Genomic DNA, 15,773 nt, shown 5'->3' with positions numbered 1-15,773 from the left:
CATTGGTTCAATTGTAAGGATTTTTGTTTTCTTTGCGTTGAGGTATAATCCATACTGAAGGCTGTGGTCTTTGATCTTCATTAGTAAGTGCTTCAAGTCTTCTTCACTTTCAGCAAGCAAGGTTGTGTCATCTGCATAATGCAGGTTGTTAATGAGTCTTCCTCTAATCCTGATGCCCCATTCTTCTTCATATGGTCCAGCTTCTCAGGTTATCTGCTCATCATACAGACTGAATAGGTATAGTGAAAGGATACAACCCTGACACACACCGTTCCTGACTTTAAACTTTTAAATAGCTGGAAATATTCTGATAAACCCTAAAATAGTTGCTCTTGCGTCTTTAAACCATGGTTTCTTCATCTGTAATATTTGATTAGATAATGTAACATCTTAAGTTCCTTTTTTTTTTTTAAGTTCCTTCCAGTTTTAACATTCTTTGATTTTACATTTTAAATATATTCAGGATAACCTACCTTCTGCAAATGTAACTGTCACAGTCTCTCTGAGAATATTCCCGTTATCTGTAGTCCACTGAAGCTGAAATGGGAACATTTATTTCAGTAAATACAAAGCATTTATATTGACAAATATTTTAAAACATCAATACAACTATCATATTCCATTCGGTTATAGTGATAAATGTGTTTTATTTTGTAATTTACTGTCTTCGCTTGTTCACATTTTCAAAGCACAAGCATACCTCACTATCCAAATATACCTGGTTACCAAGCTTGCAAGGAAAGAATTTGGAAAGCAAGTTTAGATGGCAAGGAACATTGCTAACCAAATGTTTTAGATCCTGAATTTTAGATAGTGAATATTTAAGAGCGTTGGATAGCAAGGAATAGTAACTCTAGTTTAAAATAAATCTGAATCTATTCAGTAACTGAGTTGGGACAGTAAAAGTCTGGAGAGCAAAGGATATTGTTACTGAGACACTAATGCCATAATCACTGCAAGTATTGTAATCAGTAGTTCTAGTTTATCACAGTAATGTTCAGAGTAGGTAAAATTTTCATAGAAATGACTAATATTCAGTGGAAAGCTACAGTATCACAGTCTGAAGTAAAACTGATATCCATAGGTGGCACACGGAAGCGACATCATCACTTTATGTATTCAAGTCTGAACTATTAAACTTACCCATCTATTTAAAAAAGGTGGGGAGGAGGGGGAAGGATATACACAGTGTGTACTCAATAATTATGTCTGTGAAATTAATAAGTAATATTTTTGCAGATAAAATGTTTCCTTTAAAATGAAGATTACTATAATTATACTCAGAGTTAAAAATTCACTTATTTTTCTTCTTGTGAGAGTCATTTAAAAATTTTTAAGTCAAATCATCATCTGGGAACTCCTAGCTTTTATATCTTAAGGAAAAAAAAAATCATTATTTTTTTCTTACATGACAGATTTTACAGATGGCCTAATAGTAACCATCCCTACCAGGCCAAAAATTAATAGTAGCTATGAAAGATTCTGTAACAAGACAAGGAATTTCAGTTGTAATCATACCGTTGCTGGAATAATCTCTGAGTTATATACCATATCTCCATTTCTCAAGGATTTCTGTACCTCATGGATGTGATTTTTTAAATCATTTACAGTTGGAAAAAAAGATAAATTATGTCTTTCAGGTACCTCATCAGGTTTGAACAGTTCCCTTTCCACAAATTTTCTGTGGAGAAAATAAAATATAAGCATAAACCACATGGCAACATACTTTTAGACCAAAAGAGAGAAAGGCTCTCTTTTAGCATAAATATCTGTAAAGTATGGTTTATAACTCCATAGGTAATTTACACTGGTCTACTTTTAATTTTTTTTTCATACATTAGATCATAGAATTCATGGAAGTTAAAGAAATGTAGTATTTTTATTGATTAAACATCTAAAAATCTTAAAGTGAGATTTGACATTTTTATAAATTTAATTGAAAAGAACCATTATTTTCAATTTGAATATAACAATGTTTTTGAATGCTTACTGTATCAGGTACTGTGTTACATACTTCACATCAATTATTTCCTTTAATACTTACTGTAATTCTGTGAGGTAGGTGCAACTATCATTTCCATTTTACAGATGAGGGAACTGAGGACTGCAGAAGTTAAATAATTTGCCCAAAGTCATATATCCACCTAGTAAGTAAGAGAGCTTAGATCTACACCCAAGTTATGTGCATAAGCATCATGTTACACTGCTTTCAAAAGGCATCATTTAACATTGTATGAAATATGATATGCTTGAATTTAGTGGAGAAAACAGAAGAACAAAAACACAAAGAGAACAATAAAGTTTAACATATACATGCTTTGTGCACTGCATTCAGTAGACCAAATCACAGAGCTATTATGTCCTTGTTCTTAAGATCCAGGTTTAGGAAACAGTGGATGGCTTTACCAAATTTTGGCCCTGTTCTAACAATGCTCCAATGGAAATAAATATACAATGTCTAAGAAGGGTACTAAACAGTGAAGTTGTGTATTAATGAAATGGTAATTCTAGGTAGTACTCATTTTGTTATTCAGATCATACTACACGATAAACTAAAGGAACAAGTCAGTTAAGTACCAGAAATCATGACAAAGAACATGTGCTGTAGAGTTAGACCTAGATTTCAGGTGTGCCTCTGTGTGTTAAGCCAGTTATTTAACCACTCTGAGTCTCCATTTTCTCATCTGTAAAATGGGGATAAAGATACCAACTTCATAGAGGTGTTGTAAGATTAAATGGAATCATGTGTGTAAAGTACACAGCACGATACCTGGCACACAAAGCAAGTGCCCCTTCTTCCTCCTCATAATCATATAATGTTCCAGGCTGAGCATCAATAAAATTAGGCTAGAGTGTTACAAATCAAATTGCATTAAACAAGTAACTATCCAAATTCTTTTCTTGTAATAAGATTTAATTGCATTTCAAACACCTTGAAACAAGTATAAATCTACTCTTGGCCTAGGTTTTAAAAATCTTTGGTTTTATAGTTTTTTTACTGTAAAGGTTATTTGTTATATAATTCAACCCATATGTCATTTAGATCTAGTCCAATTTGCCAAACTTAAAAATGGAATGTCTCAAATGTGTAATTAGAATCATAAAAAGCTATATTATATAGTATGGTTTGCCAAGCATTTGCTAGATAATGATCTGTTCCTAAATAGGGTTATTTTCGTAAATTAATAAGCCATATACCTTATCTCCTCTGATAGCATATATCCTAGAAAATGTCTATAATGTCAAGTGCATTATTTACACCAACAAAAATGAAAAAGAACAATTTGTTTCTACTGTACCTTAGCTGTTTTCTTACTGCATACACTTGTTCTATTCCCTGTGATACTAATTCTCGAATCTTATACGCTACTTGAGGATGTAGACGTGAAGGCAATGCACAATTCTCATCTCTAACTGCATTTTCCTCTTCTTCGAGAGGTGATATAGGAAAAGAGGAAGGTGAAGAAGAAAGACAGGGAGTCTCTAGTTCATGATATTGATGAGCCTGCTGCGTCGGTAACTGTACATACCACCTGATAAGAGAAAATACTTAAATTTATTTCATTAGATGAAAGCAAGAATCATAATCATTTATGTTAATACTCCAAGAGAAAGGACAACCTTTTAAGGAAAATTATATATGATTACACATATAAAATAAAATTTAAACGGTGATCTACTTTACTCTTCTAAAAATTTAGTTTATATCCAATGAAATAAAGGTCTTCATAAACCTTTACAGAATTTCACTACGGCCCTAAAAGTGAGGGAGGGGCAAGTGTGGGGATTTAAGTACAAATGAAAATGGTATTTTAAATTTCATATTAAGTAGATTTTACCTCAAAAGAAAGACATACTATAAATCATGATCTTTTGAACTATGTACTTTCCATTTATCTACCATTTTGTCCTGAATTACTTTTTTTTTTTGTTGCACCTACCATCCTTCCAACCAAAAAAAGATATAATTTAGAACCTGTCAACACTGAGCTTTGTGGGAAATTTTTCCCTCACAAGAGCTCAACGTGTTGCTTCCATAGCACTCCCAGCTTCCATTGGCCCAATGAGCAAGAGAAATCAACTAAAAGGTGAATACAGGTCTCTTGTATAGTAGCGTAAAACAGATGCTAGGAAAATGAAATAATCTAGTATGATGCCATTTTAATTGATATTTTTGTACAAAATACAATGACTGATATTGCATGAAATGGAGCCTATTTAAAAATTAAACACAAGATTTTCCTAACTGAAGGATCCAATTATGACCACATTCATCTTTCGTATTCCTGAAAGTTTTTTCAGAGGACACAAAAGCTATATTCCATATATTTAACCCCACCACGCAATACCAAAATCTTCACCTGAACTGACACATAAACCAAAGTAAGAAAAAAAAGCTAATATTCCTTCATATTTGAAACCTGAAACAAACAAACAAAAAAAGTAGAAAACAGTTTTATTTAGGGCTTAGAATTCATTTCTGGCTGCCGTAAGTAACCAAAAATGAGTTAAAAAAAAAAAAAAATCCAAGTGGCTGTAAATTCTGCTCCTAATAATAAGTATCTGACCAAAAGAAAACAACCAAACCCGTTGCTGTTGAGTCGATTCCGACTCATAGCGACCCTACAGAACAGTGTAGAACTGCTCCATAGGGTTTCCAAGGAGTGGCTGATGGATTCAAACTGCCGATCCTTTGGTTAGCAGCCCAACACTTAACTACTGCGCTACCAGGGCTCCAAGTATCTGATACAAAGTACTAAATACATAATGAAATGTATTGTTAAAAACGTATTTGTCAGTTTGGGGAAAACTTCTATATGATATACGGAATTCTTTATTAGTTACAACATGGGGCTGACAAATTCAATGGCTTATACAGTGGCAAATCATTTTAATATCTATAGAACTCCTAGTGACACATTTACCTTCTAAGATCATTTCTTAATAAAATGATTGGAAAACATAGTTACAATTTCTTTTACAGAAAATTCATTTGTAAATAAAAGAACTCTGTAAATGTCGTACCTAAGAACACCACCAGCATCTACCAAGTTCTTCTTTAACATGTTAAAGGCTTTCTCCTGCTCCATTCTGATGATTTTTCTGTCAATTTTGGGATCTGTAGGAACTCTGTATTCAGGAAACTTCTGTACCTTTTTAATATAAATCCTTTTTACAAGATAAAGAATGTGTTTCATTATATTGTAATGTCAATAAAATCTAGCTCATTAACCAGAAGTATTGTATTACTTTAAGCATTTAAGTTTAGAAAAAATTCAATCTATAATTAATCTAGAAAGCATTCCAAGGATTATGTCAAAGATATACTATATTCTCACAGCAAAACAGTATTTAGCAAATTAACAATAATTGTGATTTCAGTAAAAATACCAAAGTATTTATGGACTTTAACATCTTTTTCTGGATTTGCCTCTACTTCTCTGTTCTCCTAGAGGCCATAACTATCTCATGCCCAGATTATTTTAATAGCCTTCTTCTGAGCCTCCAGTCTTTCATTACTTAAATCCACTCGATATATCAATGCCACCAAGAATTACTCATATTTGTATTCCTCCTTTGAAGAATCTGTCTACACTTTAACCATGTATAAAATTCTTGGTAGCATTCAAAGCATTTCTTTTATGATTTTAACTTATTTACCTTTAAAAAAGATATAATCATTGTTTTAGCAATTTCATTTCTAGAAATTTATTCTACTGATATACTTGCACAGGTGTACAAATAGGTACAATGTTATTAACTGCAGTTTTGCATGTAATAATAAAAATTACTTTTCACAGCCTACATGTCCATCATTAGAGGACTGATTAAGTAAATGATGGTTCATTCTTATATTTTTTTATTTTATTTTGTTGTTAAATGATTCATTCTTAAATACTATATGGCTACTACAAAGAGACAGTACTTTTATGTACTAATATGGAGCCATCTCTATTTGGGAATGATAAAAAGCAAAGTGTAGAGTGCTATATGTTATTATACTCCTACTTATATATAGCATGATTTCTGTGCAGTAAATAACCATTACAGGCATTCAGACTGGGGATAAATCAATGTGAACTCGTAGCAGGAAAGACGGTGCACTACTACATAACTTTAAGCAAAGAAAATTAACCTTACTGAGATCTTCAATAACATTTATGAGGGGAAAAGGGAAATTATATGTGCACGTATATACAAAGAATATCTTTGGAAAGCTGCTCAAGAAACTGGTAAGAGTCATTGCCTTAAAAAGAGACATAAGGAATACGGGCAAGAGAAAGTTTAGCGCTCCAGATAACTTTTAGTACTGTTTAAGCTTAAATAAAATGTACATGTATTAGCTACACAAAAATAAGTGCTTAATAAAAAAAGAAGTTAAAATAAAATAAAGCTTACCGGGCTGGACAAGTGGCTTTGTAGAGCTGACAAGACCTGCTTTCCTGCTCACTGATTTTTTTTAACTGGGAACCTTTTCTCCTTGGCCCATACTGACACTCCATTACCACAGCCCTGCTCCCTGTGGGCCAAAACCAACTATTGATATTAAGTTAAGGGCCCTTCTGTTCTGAACATGAGATTAAAAATAACTTGGTGGTGGCAATGTCAAAATATATACTTTCAATTACATAATTTTAAGGGAAAAAAAAAAATCAGTAAGCCTTACTGCAATGTACAAACACATAAATGTAAAAGTTTACCATAAAGTTTACCAAATGTACCACACTATGATAAGGAATTTAGTAAATGCCCACTTATATTTACACATAAATGATTTTTAATAATAGCATATTGTACTAAATAAAAATAAATATAAAATTTATATAAATAAATATAAAATTTGTTAACATAAATTAGAAATTATCAAATGCTAATATTAATAAGTATTAATGTCATTTAAAACTTCATTTCCTTTTATATATATTTATTTTCTTAGATTTAATTGTACTGTTAGAATATGTGGCAGTCAGCCACTAAGATGTCCCCCAATGATTCCTGCATCTTTCTATTCATGTCCCGTATAATCCTATTCCCTTTAGTGTGGGCTGGTGTTATTAATTCATTTCTAACGAATATGACAGAAGTGATAGGATGTTATATATGTTAGATTAAAAAAAACTAACTGCATCTTGCATGCTGTATCTTCTCTTGTTTGGATTGCTTTATCTGGGGAAAACCAGTCGCCATGTCGTGAGGTAGCTCTGTGGAGAGGCTCACATGGCAAAGAACTAAGGCTTGCCAACATAAGGGAGCTTGGAAGCAGATCATTCCCTAGTCAAGTCCCAGCTGCAGCCCAGCCAACGCCTTAATTGCTGCCTTGTGAAAGAACCTGATGCAGAACTACCTGCCTAAGCTGCTCTCGGATTCCTGGCACACAGAAACTGTGAGATAATAAATGTTTGTTGTTTCCAGCCACTAAGTGTGGGGTAAATTTGTTACACAGGAATAAACCAAACCAACCAAACTCATTGCCATCAAGTCGATTCTGATTCATAGCGGCCCTATAGGACACAGTAGAACTGTCCCATTTTTTCCAAGGAGCACCTGGTGGATTCAAACTGCCAACCTTTTGGTTAGCAGACGTAGCTCTTAACCACTACGCCACCAGGGTTTCCTACATAGGAATAGATTAAAAAAAAAAAAAGGTAGAAGTGAAAATTTTACAGCTTAAGATTTAGGGTGAATATCCTACTCTACTACAGGGTATGGCAAACGTTTTAAATATAAAATAAAAAACACCAATCACAAAATGTTGACAAAGCTGACTTTAAAATTTTAATCTTCTGTTTAAAAACACCATGAATAAAAGGAAAGTCACAGTTTGAGAAACAGCATTTTATAACACATATAGCAAAGAATTATTACGCAAAATATAAATAACCATAAGTTGTTTTAAAAAATAGAGAAAGAAAAGAAACAACCAACCAACCAAACAGAAAATTTAGGCAAATGCTATGAAGAGGCAAAGTAGAAAGAAAAAAAATATGGACATTGAGTAAACAAATACAAAAATGTTCAATTTCACTAATAAACAGGGAAATGCAAATTGAAACAATGGTAGGAAGCTATTTCACACCTCTCAGATTGGCAAAAATAAAGTCTGACAATACTCTATAACAACTGAATCCACTAATGTATCTTAACACCACAAAAAGAGAGAGACATAGGTAGCAAGAGGAAATACACAGTATACCTATTGAATATTCCTGCCAAAAATCAAATCTGCATCTAACCAAGTCTTTAACACTTTACAGGGAATACAGGGGATAAAAGAACTTGTTAAACTACATCACAGAGATGAAATCCACAAAATCCAGAATATGGCAAACTTTACAGGACAAATTACCCAGTTTTGTAAATAAAAAAATGGGGAGAAAGAGGAGAGAAATCTTTCGATGAAAAGAAATTTAAAGGATATGAAAGCCAAATGCTCTCAGGGCACAACCTAGTCAATTAACATAACAGAGTTCACAAAGATAATGTTCTACATCCTATTTGGTGAGTAGCATCTAGGGTCTTAAAAGCTTGCGAGCAGCCATCTAAGATACAACTATTGGTCTCCACTCCTATGGAGCAAAGGAGAGTGAAGGAAATCAAAGGTTCAAAGAAAAAACTAGTCCACAGGACTAAGCCCACACAAACCACAGCCTCTCCTAACCCGAGACCAGAAGAACTAGGTGGTGCCCAGCTACCACTATTGACCATTCTGACTAGGAACACAATAGAAGCTCCCAGACAGAATGGGAGAAAAAAGTAGAACAAAACTCAAACTTCTAAATTAAGCCAGACCTACTAGATGGATAAGAGGCTAGAGGAACCCCCGAGACTATTGTCCTAAGATAACTTTTGAACTTGGAATTGAAGCTATTTCTGCAGGTCACTTCAGCCAAATAATATATTGGATTATAAAATAAACAGCATCACCTGTGAATAATGTGCTCCCGTGAACAATTAACTATATGAGACCAGGTGGTCAACATTTATCCAAAAGCAAATTTTAAGTGAAGAAATGTGAACATTGACTGGGCATTTTTTGACATTAAGGAATTAATATTAATTCTTTTAAAGTGTGATAATAGGATTGCCTGTGTGTGTGTATACATATTTGCATTTATATATATGCACATATATGTGTGTTTATATACATACACAAACATATCAATAGAGTACATACACACATATTAATAAAGAGCACTTATATTTTACAGATATATACTTTAGCAATTACAGATGAAATGATACAATATCTGGGATTTGTTTAAGATAATATGGGGAAGTGGTAGGAATATAGATGAGTCAGAATTGACAGCAACAGTCCTCAATCCCTCATCTACAATTCTGAAATCTAAAAAACTCTGAAAACAGTTTTCTGTAATTCAGTTGGTTGCAAAGCCTAATCTGAACTCTGTGATGCTGTTTGTAGTCTTTATTTATTCCTCCTAGTGTAATTATCCATAAAGTGTTACTGCGTTCGATAATGTGATATTGTCCATAGAATACGTGCTAGAAATATTCTATAATATTATCATATTCTCTTTCAAAAACTCTGAATTCTGAAATACATCTGGCCCAAAAATTTCAGACAAGGGATTCTGGATCTCTATGACCATTTTAGAGAACAATCTGAGACTATCTTATAAAGCTGAAATGGGCGTACTTCACAACATACCAATTCTGCTTTAAGGTATAATACACTCTAGAAAAACTGATTACATCTTTTCATTAGAAGACATGTACTGTGGAGTTCAACTACAGCATTTTTTGCAATAGTGAAATGTTGGAAACAACATAAACGATCATCAATAGAAAAATAATCGTGGTTTGGATGTATGCTAGAATAGTATATAACTATACTGAATTAACTAGAGTTGTAAGTATCAATATAGGTAGATCTCAAAAAATAACGGTAAGTGAAAAAAGTTGGAGAAAAATGTCTACGGTTTACTATTCATGTATATTTTTAAAAATCCAAAACGATAAAACACATTGTTGTAAATACACATATATATAGTTGTCGTTAGGTGTTGTCGAGTCAATTCCAACTCACAATAACCCATGTGACAGAATAGAACTGCCCTATAGGGTTTCCTAGGCTGTAATCTCTAAGGGGGCAGATTGCCAGGTCTCTTCTCCCATGGAGCCACCAGGTGGATTCAAACTGCTGACCTTTTGATGAGTGCTTAACCACTGTACCACCAGGGCTCCTATATGTATGGTAAACTATAAAAATATAGACTATAATGTAGTATTTGCCTGTGCAGAGTTAAGAAGGGAGTTAGAACTGGAGAGAGGGGAAGAAGTACTTCACGACCTCGAGTTAAAATAAAATATAATGGTGCATTTCTTTTACAGATTGCAGGTTATCTGATGCAATCCTTTCTTCCCCAAAATGTAAAACTTTTAAGGGAACATGGAGGGAATGCCAAAAAATATCATTCACTTTGAAAAATATCTGCACATTGTAACAATAAAACTGTAGCCCCCCGGGAGTTGTAATATATTATAGGGGGCCCTTAACTGTTCGGAGAAGCAGCTCATTAAATACCAGAAATACTTCCTCTCCCTCCAAAGCTAGATATCCTGATGTTTTTTGGACAAAAGAACTACGATTCCTAAATAAAGTCTATTTAAGTAGCATTTACCCCCAAATTTTCTTGCCATTTTTTAAAATAGCTAAAAAAGTTCACATCTGATCCTGCAAGGGTATTAAATAAGGGTATAAAGTTCTTTCAGAAAGTTCTGGACTTTATTCTTGCTTGGTGTAGGCGACAGGGCAATGTGATAAAGTATTTCCATTACACAGAGAACCAATTTAGGAATGAAAGAACCCCCTGAAACTACATGATTAAAAATAGTAACACAAATATTTATTGATTCTACAAAGGATAGTTCTCTGGGGATTGCCTGAAACTCCATTGCCTTAGTAAATACTAGCTAAATGTCTGAGAATACTGTATGTAATGCATCTGTTGCTTGCAAACTCTATGCAAAAAACAGAATTCTACACAATAACTCTAGATTGTACACAAATTCTATATAGTAACTCCAGAATAATAAGCTATATAATGGACGCAAATTTGTCTGGCAAAACAAATTGAGAGAATAAGAGAATATCTAGACTGGAGAAAAAAACTCCAGAGCAAAGATGCATATTTAAAATAATAAAACTGCTCTATCATTTAAATTTTATTAACTAGATCTACTCCAGATTTCAAGATTTTTATTTTCTATGTGTCAGCATAACAGTTAAAGGAAGTACATATTTATTCATTCTGGTACATTAAAATGCTATTTTACAACATAAAATAATTGACTGTATTTACTATAAAAGTTTTCTTTTTAGTTTAATATGAATTTTCATCAATTAACATTCAGTTTTCATTTACCAAAATGAAAATGCATGACCCTAGGAAAACTATTTTCACAATGGATTATGGCTTAGGCGAACATTTTAGAATAATGCTTTAAAAAAAGTACCTGCATTAACAAATGGGATTCCATCATACGGGACATACTGGGATTTCCACATCAAGCGTGTAGCAGGCTTGGCTGGGCTTGGAGATTGGCGGGTCCCCCAAACACTCTGTGTTTGCTGCTTGTGAAATGTTAGGACACTTTCTAGTTCAGTCTCACTAACACAGTAGCCGCGGTATGAATCTCCAATTTTCTGCACATGGAGGAAAGTAAATAACAAAGTTATTAGCAAATATGACTGATGTTTCATTGTATAATAAATGTCATGAGATGTTTGTCCAAGGTGAAAGACCCATTAGCCTTCACAAGAGAATGTCATTCCTTCCCCTAGACAGTGCTCCATTACAACCAGTGGGTCTAATTAAACCAGAATCACCAAATAACTATTCTCTAGGTGTTTGTTAAGGAATACAATGCCACACTCACTGTCACACTATCTTTATTAAGATCTTGTTTGAGAAAAGTAATATTTAGGTAGGATAGTTTGAAGAACATAGAGTGTATCCTTTCTTCCAGATATTTAAAATTCTACCCCTGGATCAAACCAGATCAGCATAAAACTAACTACAAAGTACTGGTTTTCTATGGGACTTTTCACCGAAATTGGTTTTGATGTCATGAGCCTATTTGAAAACCTATGAAAATTGTGACTGTATCTCCTCTGAAAATATTGAAGTTGATTGTTATAGCAATATTTCTCATCCTTGAGAGAAATTCCTATCTGGCCTTAGATCTAAAAATATTTATTGGTTTTCCTTTTATCTTACGAAAATTACTATAATTTATTTTATCTAATGGGCATAGAATTTAGTAACTAAGTTTTCCCTTTTGAAATGCAGCTATGTAGATTATAGACAAGTGTGTGTATGTATATACGCACACACATACGTAGAGGTCATTAAGATGTGTATTTTCTTACTTCTGTTTTAGGGTCCCATTCTTGTTTTTCTGTATTCTTTAGCTCCCAGTTTTAATTTCCACCTTGCTAATATATTTCATGTATCTTTGTAAGCTGTCTTAAATTCTTTCTGAAACAAGGTATAAATAAATCATGTAAATAAACTGATATATCTACATACAATCATTTGAGCATCCCTGTAAGAAGAGAAATTTTTCTATACCAACAGAGAAAATTCAGCTATGATCTCTTATGGTGAAATGCGTACAGACCTAGAATTGACTCCATGTATTTTTCCTCCTTAGAGAGGATATAGTCAGAGATGTGGGAATAAAGGCCCTTTTCTTCCTCATTAGACTAAGTATTTTACCTAGGAAGAATATATTTCACAAAAAAGGAAAGTATCAAATACTGTTGTGGTTGTACTTTTGGCTATAATAAAAAGAGATTACCTAGCCTGCATATTTCTTCCTCATGATATCCACTACAAATAAAAGTAGAAATATATAGTCTAATTGTAACTATTTTTACATAAATAAAATGAATAGAATACATAACACTGTCAATAAAAGAAAAATTCAGAATTAGATACACTATAGTTTTAAATTCAAAAAGCAAAGACTATTACTAAACAACATTAAAGCAAAATATGCAAAAAATTTTTCTTCAGTCATTAACTGAAAATGTTTTTCACTATTTAAATAGCTTGGCAGAAGAGAATGAATCCTTCACTGGGAGAAGTTATTCAATCTGTTGGATAGATATAACCAGTTTCTTACAAGACGTGTGACTTTAGGTGAGTTAAAAAATGCACCATAGCTGTAGTATAAGGTGATTTGGCCACATGATTGCTAATGCTCTAAAGTTCATAGCATTCTGTGATGCTTATAATAATGGTTTTTAAAATCCACATCAAACAGACACAATTAGTAACTTTAGAAAGCCACTGAGAAACTATGACAGGCTCTCTTCTTTTCCTTGCCATCATGGCATGTGCAGCTGACTTCCATTCTCACCATGTCTTCTTACAAGACTCTCAGGATCAAGAGATTCTGGTCAAGAAACAAAAGTAGAATGGTCCCATCCCCAGTGGATTTGAGTGAAAACTGGTAATAAAATCAGATACAACTCCAAGACAAGACATTAGAGAAAAACTAAGCTGGGGCCATGAGGAGTGGGACATATAATGGCACACAGATTTATGCTCTATCAAGTTCACTAGCATCTTATCATATAAGCTACAAATTTCACTATATGCACAAGTGGACATACTTTATTGGGGAAACTGGATTTTTTTCCTTTGTTTTCATGCTTCTGCATTAACAGGTTGGTTCAGTAATAAATGCGTGAGAACTTTTGTTTGAAAAAAAAAGTATGACAACAAGTGTGTGTGTTGGGGGTGGAATCTTAAAATATATACAACTTAAAAAAGCAACAAGAGTGAGAGTATCCTAGCAAATGTATACCTAAGACTTTTTATTATTACAAAATTTCTCAAAATATTAAAACCGAGGGAATGTTTTTCCTTCCCACATGTTAAGGCTTGTTTAAAGCAATGAAGCGTTTTAAAAGTTTAAATATTTATTATTGCCTGTGGCTTCTATACAAAGGTATGAGGAATGGTCCTTCCCATGAAAAGTATATAGTCTAATTGTCCTGTAACAATGAACAACCCAAGCTATTAAATAATTAACAATGGTAAAGATAATAAATTCCAAAGGAACTTAAGAAGAGAAATAGGTAAAGGCTAAAATAATTACCAGACTATTTACAGTAAAGATATATAGGGCTTGCATTGAGATTTGAACAATAGTTAGAAACAGCAAGTAGAAGAAAAAATAACATATTAGGAAATGGAAATAAGAATGAGTGAAAGCAGAACTGAAGGAAATTTCCGGTGCATTTGTAGAAAGCAGGAAGACTAGACTAACAAGAATGAAAGATGAGATGGAGAAAGTAGGAAATAAAACAGAATAAGCCAGGGTAAGACCTGATTATGGAAGGGCTTAAAAACTAGAGCTACTAAATGATGTGATAAAAATTACTCTGATCTTTTTGGGAAGTGAGAAAAGACAATGAAAGCAATGTTTAAGACAACTATTAATAGTTATAGAAAAGTACACAGTAGGGACCAGAAATGGAAAAGTCAAAGAAATTAGGTTATTACCATAATCTAACTAAAGATGACAAAGGTAGGTTCAAGAAGGGGGTAAAAAGAGAGAGAGATGCTTTAAAGGAAAAACTGAAAAAATCAATGTGGAAAACGAAAAAATTAGTCTAAAACTTTGTGCCTGGATGTCTAAGGAAATGGTACATGCCATTACGCAGACAAGGACTTTAGGAAGTGGAGCTAGCTGTAGTATGGTAGATGATTTCTGTTTGGATATGGTAAATCTGAGGTAAATCCAAGTAAAATTTCAAGTAAGCAACTGGAAATCTGGGGCAAGAGCAAAGGCAGAATTAGAGAATCAATGATATAAATTTGGGAATCATTTCTATAAAAGTGAGAGCTGAAATAGTAAAAACTGAGAAGAACACATACTTTTGTGGTTACGAAGGGGGGAGGGAGGGAGGGAGAGGGTTTTTTATTGATTAATCAGTAGATAAGAACTGCTTTAGGTGAAGGGAAAGACAACACTCAATACATGGAAGGTCAGCTCAATTGGACTGGACCAAAAGCAAAGAAGTTTCCGGGATAAAATGAATGCTTCAAAGGTCAATGGAGCAAGGGCGGGGGTCTGGGGAACATGGTTTGAGGGGACTTCTAAGTCAATTGGCAAAATAATTCTATTATGAAAACATTCTGCATCCCACTTTGAAATGTGGCGTCTGGGGTCTTAAATGCTAACAAGCGGCCATCTAAGATGCATCAATTGGTCTCAACCCACCTGGAGCAAAGGAGAATGAAGACCACCAAGGTCACACGATAACTATGAGCCCAAGAGACAGAAAGGGCCACACGAACCAGAGACTTACATCATCCTGAGACCAGAAGAACTAGTTGGTGCCCGGCCACAAGCGATGACTGCCCTGACAGGGAGCACAACAGAGAACTCCTGAGGGAACAGGAGATCAGTGGGATGCAGACCCCAAATTCTCATAAAAAGACCATACTTAATGGTCTGACTGAGACTAGAGGAATCCCAGCGGCCATGGTCCCCAGACCTTCTGTTGGCCCAGGACAGGAACCATCCCCGAAGACAACTCATCAGACATGAAAGGGACTGGTCAGCGGTGGGGAGAGAGATGCTGATGAAGAGTGAGCTAATTGTATCAGGTGGACACTTGAAATTGTGCTGGCAACTCTTGTCTGGAGGGGGGATGGGAGGTTAGAGAGAGAGGGAAGCTGGCAAAATTGTCACGAAAGGAGAGACTGAAAGGGTTGACTCAATAGGGGGAA

The 15,773-nt window shown here is 34.0% G+C and overlaps 1 protein-coding gene across 9 annotated transcripts in view; it reads right to left on the bottom strand.

Annotated features, from left to right (window-relative positions):
• CARF (calcium responsive transcription factor) overlaps positions 1–15,773 on the bottom strand; it is a 79,065-nt gene that overhangs the window by 41,966 nt on the left and 21,326 nt on the right. For 7 of the 9 annotated variants that reach the window (XR_007517933.1, XR_007517932.1, XM_049887893.1 and 4 more), the window contains 6 exons: positions 11,479–11,668; positions 6,400–6,520; positions 5,026–5,169; positions 3,300–3,533; positions 1,519–1,681; positions 474–537 (listed from right to left, as the gene is read on the bottom strand). Coding sequence is in view for 7 of the 9 variants with exons in the window: in XM_049887893.1 (XP_049743850.1) it covers positions 474–537; positions 1,519–1,681; positions 3,300–3,533; positions 5,026–5,169; positions 6,400–6,520; positions 11,479–11,668 (916 nt within the window). In the remaining 2 variants the exon portion in view is untranslated. Of the gene's footprint in view, positions 1–473; positions 538–1,518; positions 1,682–3,299; positions 3,534–5,025; positions 5,170–6,399; positions 6,538–11,478; positions 11,669–15,773 lie in introns of those variants that run through there. The other 2 variants (XM_049887894.1, XM_049887896.1) reach the window with 2 other exon arrangements.

This window comes from Elephas maximus, chromosome 6 (genome assembly GCF_024166365.1).
Source record: "Elephas maximus indicus isolate mEleMax1 chromosome 6, mEleMax1 primary haplotype, whole genome shotgun sequence".
NCBI lineage: Eukaryota > Metazoa > Chordata > Mammalia > Proboscidea > Elephantidae > Elephas > Elephas maximus.
The sequence above is the reverse complement of the archived record's forward strand: the minus strand, read 5'-3'. Positions and strand labels throughout refer to the sequence as shown.